Source organism: Oryx dammah, unplaced genomic scaffold (assembly GCF_014754425.2).
Source record: "Oryx dammah isolate SB20612 unplaced genomic scaffold, SCBI_Odam_1.1 HiC_scaffold_2, whole genome shotgun sequence".
NCBI lineage: Eukaryota > Metazoa > Chordata > Mammalia > Artiodactyla > Bovidae > Oryx > Oryx dammah.
In genome coordinates this window covers 133,969,577-133,981,992 of record NW_024070186.1, presented here as the reverse complement: position 1 = coordinate 133,981,992, position 12,416 = coordinate 133,969,577, and the positions used below count along the sequence as shown (strand labels likewise).

General features: G+C 37.1%; 1 protein-coding gene across 3 annotated transcripts in view; it reads left to right on the top strand.

Moving 5' to 3' along the window:
* SAMSN1 (SAM domain, SH3 domain and nuclear localization signals 1) overlaps positions 1-12,416 on the top strand; it is a 104,380-nt gene that overhangs the window by 82,986 nt on the left and 8,978 nt on the right. For all 3 annotated transcript variants that reach the window (XM_040227194.1, XM_040227199.1, XM_040227191.1), the window contains 3 exons: positions 911-1,062; positions 6,142-6,345; positions 8,528-8,678. In XM_040227194.1, coding sequence (XP_040083128.1) covers positions 911-1,062; positions 6,142-6,345; positions 8,528-8,678 — 507 coding nt within the window. The remainder of the gene's footprint in view (positions 1-910; positions 1,063-6,141; positions 6,346-8,527; positions 8,679-12,416) is intronic.

The window sequence follows — 12,416 nt, the reverse complement described above, 5'->3', positions numbered from 1 at the left end:
CTCAAACTCACGTCATCGAGTTGGTGATGCCATCCAGCCATCTCATCCTCTGTCGTCCCCTTTCCTCCTGCCCCCAATCCGTCCCAGCATCAGAGTCTTTTCCAATGAATCAACTCTTTGCATGAGGTGGTCAAAGTACTGGAGTTTCAGCTTTAGCATCATTCCTTCCAAAGAACACCCAGGGCTGATCTCCTTTAGAATGGACTGGTTGGATCTCCTTGCAGTCCAAGGGACTCTCAAGAGTCTTCTCCAACACCACAGTTCAAAAGCATCAATTCTTCGGCGCTCAGCTTTCTTCACAGTCCAACTCTCGCATCCATACGTGACCACTGGAAAAGCCATAACCTTGACGAGACGGACCTTTGTTGGCAAAGTAATGTCTCTGCTTTTCGACATACATAGTAGGAAGTCTGAAACACCATTTTTGCTACATCATAGTAAGTTGTAGGAAAATTTGTGGCTTATGCTTTGACTATTCCTGATCAACAAGCACACAAAAATCCAACTGTTATTATAGGTTTCTGTCTTTGTTTAAATGTACAAAATTCATTATCTGCCTTATACAGGGCATTAGGGCTATATACTTCCTGCCTCTTTAGCAAGTAGCCAATGCTCAAAGCACTGTGCTACTGGATCAGACCACAGAGGATGGAGTGAGAGAGTTCTTGAATTGGTGGTTGAGGAAAGAAGGATCAGCTTGACTGAATAAAGATCAGAAACGGCTCAGAGAACAGAAGTCCCTGATGGAGAAGGACTGGGAGGAAGAATCAGCAATCAGTCACTTAGAACCCCTGCAGGAGGCTGGCATCCAATTGTTCAGCATTGTTTCTGCTTAGTTATGTCCAGGTGATGGTTCAGAATGCTATGAACCTTCAGTGAGAACTGTAAATGTCTGCTTTGCTTTCATCAGGTGGAATAACAAGCTGTTCAGATGGTACAAGTAACCGGGACAGCTTTCGACTCGATGATGATGGCCTCTACTCTGGACCATTCTGTGGCCGTGCCAGAGTACATACCGATTTCACACCAAGCCCCTATGACACTGATTCCCTCAAAATCAAGGTGTGTGCGTTCTGTATGGTTTGTCTATGGCTGGGTGTATGATCTCTTTCAGGAAGTACAAGTAAGGGGAACTAGGGGTGAGTATATCTTCCCAACAGGAGAACTGAGGACTGGTTTACTGTGGCAGGAATTCAAACAACACACGAGAGGTAAGGTAGGGTGATCAGTCTTTCAAGGCTATTCACAAAAGCTGTGTTTTGTAGATAATGCAGAATCATAGCCTTTTTAAATTAATTTATTTTTTATTGAAGGAGAATTGCTTTATAACACTCGATGACATAAATCAAAGCAAGATCCTCTATGACCCACCTCCTAGAATCATAGCCTTTTAAGGGAGAAGGAACTGTCTACATTTTTTCTGAGTACCAAAAGCCTCACAAGTTACTAGAAGTGCCTAGTTGTACTTGATACTTGTTGGAGTAAAAATAATGAACCCAAGGAGACAGAGAGAAAATGGGAATATCAGGCAAGAGTCCAGGAGAGTAAATGCCTTAGGACACAGAGTTGGTCAGGCAATTTCAATACTTAAGTCAGTACTTGCAAATGCCACGAGTAACCTGACAATTTTCTCTCAATGATATTTCCTCCTGAATTCCCTTTTCTTCAATGTTGCCTTCTATATTCATTTTCTTTTGCTGTAAGGGCTTCAAACAACACAAATGTATTATTATTTCACAGTTCTATAGGTCTTACATGTGGGCTCAATTGGGTGGTCTTTTTAAGGTATCACTGGGCTGAAATCAAGGTGTCAGCTGAAGCTGTGATCTTATCTGAGACTCAGGGTCCATTTTCATGCTCACCAGCTGCTGGCATAATTCAGTTCCTTTTGCTTATAGCACTGAGTTTTCTGCTTTTCTAAGGGATATTAACTGGGAGCCATTCTCAGTCCCCTGAGGTTGCCAGCCATGATTTTCTTTAACATGGCAGTTCACGCCTTCAATAGCTAGAGCAGAAAAGTTCACTCATGTTTCAAATCTCTTTATTTTAAGAGGTCTTACATGATTAAGTCAGAAATACCGAGATAACTTCTTTTTAATTCCCAAATTAATAAATTTGGGGTATTAATTATGTCTGCATAGCCCCTCCTGTCATATAACATAATTACAGGTTTGAAATTCATCAGGTTCATACTTTTGTTTATACTCAAGGGAAGGAGGTGTTGCAATAGTACAAATAGAAGAAAATTTAGTGGTAAAATACTTTATGGATGTTAGATTATTCATTTTAGTAGCACAAAGTCACTATACCTAAGGGTGGAAATTATTAATTTTCTATACTGTCAATACTGTCAAATAGCTGTGAAAAGAAGGGAAGCAAAAAGCAAAGGAGAAAAGGAAAGATATACCCATTTGAATGCAGAGTTCCAAAGAAGAGCAAGGAGAGATAAGAAAGCCTTCCTCAGCAATCAATGCAAAGAAATAGAGGAAAACAATAGAATGGGAAAGACTAGAGATTTCTTCAAAAAGTTAGAGATAACAAGGGAAAATTTTATGCAAAGATGGGCACAATAAAGGACAGGAATGGTAGGGACCTAACAGAAGCAGAAGATATTAAGAAGAGGTGGCAAGAATACACAGAAGAACTGTAAAAAAAAGATCTTCCCGACCCAGATAATCACGACGGTGTGATCACTCACCTAGAGCCAGACATCCTAGAATGTGAAGTCAAGTGGACCTTAGGAAACATCTATATGAACAAAGCTAGTGGAGATGATGGCATTCCAGCTGAGCTATTTCAAATCCTGAAAGATGATGCTGTGAAAGTGTTGCACTCAGTATGCCAGCAAATTTGGAAAACTCAGCAGTGGCCACAGGACTGGAAAAGGTCAGTTTTCATTCGAATTCCAAAGAATGGCAATGTAAAGAATGCTCAAACTACTGCACAATTGCACTCAATTCACACACTAGTAAAGTAATGCTTTAAATTCTCTAAGCCAGGCTTCAGCAGTACATGAACCATGAACTTCCACATGTTCAAGCTGGTTTCAGAAAAGGCAGAGGAACCAGAGATCAAATTGCCAACATCTGTTGGATCATCGAAAAAGCAAGAGAGTTCCAGAAAAACATCTATTTCTGCTTTATTGACTATGCCAAAGCCTTTGACTGTGTGGATCACAATAAACTGTGGAAAATTCTGAAAGAGATGGGAATATCAGACCAGCTGACATGCCTCTTGAGAAATCTGTATGCAGGTCAGGAAGCAACAGTTAGAACTGGACATAGAACAACAGACTGGTTCCAAGTAGGAAAAGGAGTATGTCAAAGTTGTATATTGTCACCCTATGTATTTAACTTATATGCAGACTGCATCATGAGAAATGCTGGACTGGAAGAAGCACAAGCTGGAATCAAGATTGCCAGGACAAATATCAATAACCTCAGATATGCAGATGACACCACCCTTATGGCAGAAAGTGAATAAGAACTAAAGAGCCTCTTGATGAAAGTGAAAGAGGAGAGTGAGAAAGTTGGCTTAAAGCTCAACATTCAGAAAACTAAGATCATGGCATCCAGTCCCATCACTTCATGGGAAATAGATTGGAAAGAGTGGAAACAGTGTCAGACTTTATTTTTCTGGGCTCCAAAATCACTGCAGATGGTGATTGCAGCCATGAAATTAAAAGACACTTACTCCTTGGAAGGAAAGTTATGACCAACCTAGACAGCATATTAAAAAAGCAGAGACATTACTTTGCCACCAAAGGTCTGTCTAGTCAAGGCTATGGTTTTTCCAGTGATCATGTATGGTTGTGAGAGTTGGACTATAAAGAAAGCTAAGCATTGAAGAATTGATGCTTTTGAACTGTGGTGTTGGAGAAGACTCTTGAGAGTCCCTTGGACTGCAAGGAGATCCAACCAGTCCATTCTAAAGGAGATCAGTCCTGGATGTTCATTGGCAGGACTGATGTTGAAGCTGAAACTCCAATACTTTGGCCACCTGGTGCGAAGAGCTGACTCATTTGAAAAGACCCTGATGCTGGGAAGGATTGAGGGCAGGAGGAGAAGGGGATGACAGAGGATGAGATGGTTGGATGGCATCACCGACTCAATGGACATGGGTTTGGGTGGACTCTAGGAGTTGGTGATGGACAGAAAGGCCTGGCGTGATGTGGTTCATGTGGTCGCAAAGAGTCAGACACAACTGAGTGACTGAACTGAACTGAACTGATACTGTCAATACCAAACCAATGTTAACCATAAATATTATAAGCTATGAAGTGTTAATATTATTATTGCACATTCAAGGCACTCAGCTCTTCTCTTTATCCCCTTTAAGATATCAAATTGGAATAAGCTCAGCTGGAGAATGAGGAAAACATTTCTTTCCACAGTTAGCTCCTTACTTGTTTCTATGAAATGATTTAAGTCTAAGTCCAAGTCTTGGGGAAAGGAGGATTATAGCCAAGTAACCATTGTGGAGGGAGGGCAGCAGAAGGGAATACATTGAAAACATTTTGATTCAGGATAGATTTCATCTTTCCCTATAATACCATGCTGTGCACTACCCCTAGTGCTGCTTAAGGGGACGTTTGTGGAGCTCTTGTAGGACACAATAAAAATCCCATAGACACCATTGGGTAATGAATACTATTGTCCCCAGTCAGGGTCTTATCCGAAATGAAGTTTGATTTTTGCCTGTAGCCTGTGGGCTTACCTATAATGTATTTTTACAAGTTTAAAGGATAATAAGAAGGGTGCAGCATAAGAGTACGATACTTTGAGACAACCCCCTAGAGCCTCTGGGGATTTTCTAGGTCTGCTTAGCTGATGTCATCTAGCCTAGGATTTGATTCCCTATAGTTATTGGCAGGAAAAACTAGATGAGCAGCTCATAGGATCAGAATGTCAAATATTCAATAAATTGGAAAGACCTGATCTTTTAATCACATTGGATTCTACTTTTACAAATACAATTTGTGTATTAGATGGAAGAATGCACATTCAAGAGCAGCAGAAAAAAATATTTTTAGTAGCAGATTTAATGCTTTGTTTGATGGTAGACCTCTAAAATGGCAAAAAATGTCAGAATCTATAATGTAATCTCTAAGGTAGACAGCTAAAAGTCTTAAAGAAGTAATTATGACTCTTAAATGTAGACACTGTATTTACATAGAAATCAACTTTCTTTACCAAAAAAAAAAAAATACCCCTGTGAAGTTTTTTACTCTTAACAATTACTCCTGCAATCTTAGTCTTAGAGGTGAATAAAGAGACAGACCAATTATTCTGTCAGTCCCAATGCATTCCGTTCATATTTTAAACTATTGCTGTGAAACTCAATCTAAGTATTAATTAAATAACTACTAGTTGATTAAGTATTAATTAATCTAGAATAGCATAATTTATCCTTAGTACATATATAATTTTGTTACATATTTTATATGTACAAAGTTCTGAACATTTTCATTATTTAGGATGGATGCAATACTTTAGGTAGATTCATTTCACAAAGTAGATGAATTTTTCTGATGAACTAGACGCATAGACAGAGCCATAGACTTTCCTTTCTTCCCTTTCCCTACTTGGGAGCCCCCCCAGGGTTGATGCTGCATGTGTATTGTTTTGACAGGATAAATAAAAAGAGCATCACTTTTTAATTCAGACAACTTAGGCTTGAGTTCTGGTGCTGCCACTAACTTGCTGTGAGTTCCTGAGAAATTAATGCTTGCATTTCTCTTTCCATAATATTTAGAGTAATAGTAATAATTATACCTGCATATAGGTTGAAGAGATGTATTATGGACATAAAAGAGCTTAATGTATGCAAAATGTTTTGTAAACTACTAGATGCTAGACAAATGTAAGCTGATAAATGATATGATTCCAAAAACATAAACACATCATCAAATACAGTTAGGAGTTTTTCTTCAAGCATGTTGGAGTTTTCTTCAACATTACTAGCAAATAGCTTCCTTAAACTTTTAAAAGGAATTTCTTCTTAGATTTATTTCTAACTCTAAATCCCTTTAATGGTATGTCCTCATTCTAATTTTCAATGATTCCAGTTTTTTTTTTTCTCCTACCAATTGCCATAGCATCAGAGATCTATGAAATCTAACTTATATTTCTTTGTCTTTAGAAAGGAGATATCATAGATATTATCTGCAAAACGCCAATGGGGATGTGGACAGGAATGTTGAACAATAAAGTGGGAAACTTCAAATTCATTTATGTGGATGTCATATCAGAAGAAGCAGCCCCCAAGAAAATGAAGACACAAAGAAGGAGTGGAATGGAAAAGCCTGAGACTCTGCAGGAGTTCTTAGAGAGGATTCACCTTCAGGTTAGCAAACCCATGGCCTGTTTGATCTTGATGGCATACAGATGGAATAACTGGGAAGAATGGCTCACTGTGTGTATTGCTTAAAAAAAAAAAAACAAACATGACTTACAGCAAGGGAAAATCTGTTTTCCAAGGACAGCTCTTATTTACCCATAACCACTTCTTTATGCATGGACAGGTCTTGATATAACATCACTTGGACTAAATTCTAATGATATTTAGCAGTCACAGTAAAAATTGGGCTTCCCCAGTGGCTCAGCTTATAAATAATCTGCCTGCAATGCAGGAGACACTATAAGACACAGGAGACTCCTGTTTGACCCCTGGGTTGGGAAGATCCCCGGTAGAAGGAATGGCAACCCACTCCAGTACTCTTGCTTGAAAAATCCCATGGAATGAGAAGCCTGGCAGGCTATAGTCCAAAGGGTCACGAGTAGTCGAACATAACTGAACAATTAAACATGCATGCAGCACCTAGAGAGTAGAACGAGAAAGTGCAGTGGACCGTGAAGTGCACTTGGGGGAATAAAAGACCCAGAGAAAACTTGGTAATGAGAATGATAAAGAGAATATAAAGAGTGAAGGTAAAAATTCAAAGAATTGAAAGGAAGAATGACAAGAAAATGTATTTCCTATAGAGCAGAGAGCAAAAGCAACTCAATAGAAAGTAACCAAATTTGTTTTTAAAGAAATTTGTTAGAAAACAATGATTATTAAGCCCCCATAATGATTGTGTTAGGGAAACTGTTGTCTATATTTATAATCCAGTTATTTTCTTGTTATATTAGAGAAATTTTTATGAAGTATCTCTGTGTTGTTAAATGGCATGTACATCCACTATGCCTAGCCTCACTAAATTTACCATTTTACAATCTCCTTCTAAAACTAACACAGCAGTATTTTGATAGTTTTCAAAATCCATCATCAAGAAAATAACCAATTAATCTTTCCTTAACTGTTTCTCCTGAATTATCTAGCTGTATTCCTATCTGTAGACACACTACATAGACATTTCAATATTACTATTGGTGCCCTCCAAATGGTATACTCCTTGGAGGAGGCACATGTTTGAATCCTACTTCAGCTACTTGTTTGTTCTGTGACCTATGAAAAAACCAAGGTCTGAGGAAGTGAAACTTACTCAAGAACTCTCAGTTAGTTACATCAGATTGGGAATTTTTTTTTTTTCTGTTCTGATTCTATGATCCTTCTAGGATACATTATTTTAAAACAGAATTGCTACTCTTTCTTTCCTTTTTCTAAATAAATAAAGGGCTAGTAATAAGTTCTTTCTGATTACTTAAAACTTTTATATCCTCTTATTCAATTTTAGTAACTAAAATAAGGATATTGGATTAATGATCAAGTAAAATGGGAGGAATATTTGAGGAAGTTGAAAAGCATTTAAATTCACTTTGCATTTTTATTCTGTTACAGAGAACAGAGGTTACATAAATAACATACAGACTTTGAAATCAGCAGCTTATGAATTTTAAACTAATATATATTAATGCAAATGATGGACAAAATATACATGCTAAGAAAAGGAAATAATACTTTTCCCTACCATAGTGTTCTAATGCTTAATAAAAGCTTTTAATTAAATAAAAAGTCTGGAATGCCCTAGGTTTATAAAATACCTTTCAACCAAAATGTTAGGTATACTTATATAAATTGTATCTGTTTCAAACTCCTTTTTTGACCTGCCCCAAGAAGTTAATGAGGGTAGATAATTTTGCGATCAAGCAAACAGGAAGAGATATAGATCCAGAAATATTATTATAATATACTCTATGAGAGGCATTTTACTGATAGCCAAAAAAAACCACTAGCTTTTTCAATTTTGCTATTTGAGAAGTGAAAATGTGCCAGATGGGATGAGTGATCCAGCTATTTAATTGATCCATGATTTAGCATTGCATTGCTTAAGGTAATCATTTCTTCCTTACATTTGTCCTTCCAGAAGGTGAGAAATGTACAACATGCTTTTTAAACGTCCTGCGTTCATCTGTAGAAAACCAGTACAAATAAAATAAAATAAAGCAAAAGTTCTGTTGGCACCTTTCGGTTCCAATGCACTGTTTCCATACATTTCTATGCTTTTTAAAAATCTAAAAATAACTAAAAGTAAAATGTTTCATCTGCGTAGTTTATATTGTACAAAGTTTTTTCTTCCCCACAGGAATATACTTCAACACTTTTGCTCAATGGTTACGAGACCCTAGAAGATTTAAAGGATATAAAAGAGAGTCACCTCATTGAATTAAACATTAAAAACCCAGAAGACAGGATGAGGTTACTATCAGCTGCTGAAAATCTCCTTGATGAAGAAAGTAAGTATGCGTAGCTACTCTTCTCCCTCACAGAATTGAAGGTTAATGTAAATAGTAAAATCATTAAAAACAAATTCCCAGTTTTATTTACTGAGAATCATATAAAGCATTCTTTCCAATAAAAAAAAGTATTTTCTTATACATTTGGAAACAACAACTCTGGTCAAATCTATAAATAGAAAGAGGACCTTTACTTTCTTTCTTTCTTTCTTTCTTTTTTTTTTGCTGCTTACTGGATCCAGAAAATGAAAGGGCTTTACTGGGTACTTCATTTAGATTCTGCAGACCTATTAATTTACACACAAGAGGGTGTCCGCATTCCCTAAGACTGGGGGAGTCAGAGACAAATATTTAGTGACAGCATGAGCCATTAGCGAGAACTGTCATATGCAACGTTTGTAGAACTGCACAGAGAGAGCATGGCTCTGAGCTAATGAGCCTTTGCACCAGACAAGAAAATTCATTTTATTACCATATAGTCACATCTTGTATGTGTTTATAGTATTCTTTCAAAATGCTATAATAGTTTGCAAAAATATTCAGCACTTACTTTTATTATCTGAGGTCATTGTCTCTGTATTTGTAAGTATAAACTGAAGGTGGAGTAACACATGAAGATTCACTTGAATATTGGCCACACCAACTGGGTTTATAAAGATAAGCTAGCCTTTGTTTTCACAACTGCCCGATCTGATCATTACTCTTACCAAATCTGACTGGGCTCCCTAAACCCTGAGCTCAGGGAGTGCCAAACTCTGTCAGGAGTATTTCATCAGAAGAAAAAGGGGGATGGTATCTAATTCTAAAGATGAAAAAGAACTTATATCCCCTAATCCAACCTTCTCTTTACAAAGTAATATGAATAATAACCATTAATTATTTTTTTGAACATGTTCTCTAAAGCTTTGAGCCAGGGTCTTTACACGTACTATCTTCTTTAAAGCTGTCCACAACTCTCTGAGGTGGTATCATCCCTCTTTTTATAATGAGAAATGAGAAGATAAGAAACTTGCCCAAGTTTAAGCACTTGGTGAATTAGGAAGCTAGGACCAGTGTTTGTGATGTTGTTAGACTTTCTTATACTGCAATTAATAGCCCAGATTGACAGTCAGGAGAAAAGCTCTACATAGGAACCAGGCCTCCTGACGGTCCCCTCGTGAGCTTTCCTTTATTCTCCCTCATATGTCTCACGAAATGGCAGTGTTGAACTGCACATATTTATTATACATGGGCCTTTTGTCTAGTAAGAATTAATTTACTTTATAGAAATCGTACGTTATTGAATCTTTACTTGCTCTCTTGAGCTCGCAAAGGTCCTTATCCTTTTCAAGGAGTTTTCACACGCATCACTAATTTGACACCCACAGAACTGATTTCATCCTTTAGGCTTAGGAGTTTTTATGCCTTCTTTGAAGTTGTGGTGGCTAGGAGATGCAGAAAAGAAAGGAATCAGGTCATAGAGGCAAACAAAGGTCAGACTTAAGAAAGTAACCTATTTACAAGCCAAAACCAAACTGATCAGTGTAAACTGGTCTAGGAATATCTTCCAAGTAAATGAGGCAGCTCCTTTCACATCTCTTCATTTCAAAACATGGATCCTCACTATGCAATATTATACCAAGAAATGGATTCTGTCTTGAAAGTGATGATTTTCAGTATCATTATCAGTACTCTCCCAAACAAGCTGATACTGAAATAGAGGGAGGAAAAACACTATTTTTTGAACACTAACAAATAATTGCTTTTCTTCTACAATAACATCCATGTAGCTATTTTGCCCATTTTATAGATGAGAAAATATTTCGGAGATGAATTTCAAAGAGGCCAAACAGCTAGATTAGTAGTAGAGTTGGAGTTTTAATTAAAGGTAGTTTACTACAAAAAAACAAGTTCTTAAAAAATAAATAAAATTTAAAAATAAAAACAAGTCCTTTCTTCCACACATACAAACCAGTAAATATGAATAGAATAATGACTATTTGAAAATGCAAGCTTTCTACTGTTTTGTCGACTTCCCCAAGAACTTCAGTTCACTTGTCCATCTCAGAAAGTGGAAGTTAATTTTTAAATGAGAAAGGAAGTTTTGTAACAGCATGGCAGCCTTAAAGGTTCAAAGGCTTGTATAGCTACATTGAAACAGGCTTTGTGAATGGAATGGGCCAGAGAGGCCTGGTAAACAGTGCTTTAAGGCATGAAAGTGCGCTCAGCAGAGACCCACAGAGGGACCATCAGTCCAGTCCAAAGGCCTGGGCCACTTACAGTATCCACTTAATTTCTTTATTCTGCCTTCCACATCACCCATGTACCTTCTCTGTTAACAAAAGTACAGCAATTTATAGATGATATCATCTTAGAGCTAGGTCTAATTTTAAAAACCATCTGACTCAAATTCTTCCTTTACAAGATGAGGAAACTAGAACTGGAGTAGCCTTCTCAAGGTCACATATCTAGAACCCAGTCTCTCAAACCTATCAGAAACACATTCTACTATGCCCTGGTCTCTAAAAACAAAAGACAGTCTCTCCAAATTATGATGTGACTTTCCATGTTTGATATAAAAAGCATAAAAATTCCCTGAATTATTTCTCTTTAGAAAACAGTACTTGAAGGTTACTAGAGGTTGACCATTTAATAATATCCAGTAATGTACAAACTTATCCATATAGAGCCAAATTCTAGGAGATGAAAAATGGAAAAAAATGCAGATTCAACCAGTGTTTGTTCTCAACACACAACCCTGAGACTTTTCCTCTTTTAATCTTACGGTCTAAAGTAGTATTAGAATATACATGTCAAAAAGATGCATATTGCATGTTAGGCTATTCTGACTGAAAGCTATTTATCTTATATGAAACTGCTTTGCTCAAGAAATAAAGAAGAATGACTTTTATTTGTTGATAAGATGGTGAGTTCTGATGATTCGGCACCATGCTGCTGCGTGCTTATTTTTATCTGTTCTCTACTCTGTGAATCATATCTTCTACAACCATGCTAAAGATTAAATGCACAACCTTCATGTACTTTGAATGATAAAGACCTTGAATATATGGTTGTTTAAAAATGAGACATTATTAAAAACAAATGCATGTCACAGTCATAGGTTTAAAATAGCTTTTTTTTGTTATGTGGAAGAACGGGGTATGCAAATTGACCAGGATTTTATGTATGCATTTTATTTTGATCATTGAATAATGTCAGTTTGGGGAACGTCAATAAATTCCTAGTTTAGCGTTTCATTGCTATTTAGGTTAGAAAGTTTTGCTTTGCTTATTATTCATTATAAAAAGGGAGCAGAGTGGGCACCGGTTCTGATCACAGGAGTTAGAGCTCTGAGATAATGTAGAAAAGACCACACTCCAATGTGAGCCTTTAATACATTTAGAGGGACCAAAAGGGTGGGGAATGGGACAGGAACAAACAGAAATCTAGACTTAGAACAAGCAGTTTCCCTTTTCTCTTAGGCCAAAATAGATAGCATTGTACCCACTTTGACCTTGAAAAGGTTAACTGGATTAAACTTTTTTAGGTCATTGGTTGACAGGAGGTAAAGACACTTCTCCAACAAACTGACAGTAGGGCTGAGTGGTGTTAGGACTGATCATTGCATGACTTCTAGAGTAGAAATAGCAACTTTGGGTTCTACAATTCCAAGCAAGACTAGCACAGAGATATTCTGAATTTCTTCTCACGACACATTAGAACTGAGCAGAATCAGGCTACTGGCTCCTTCAGCTGGGA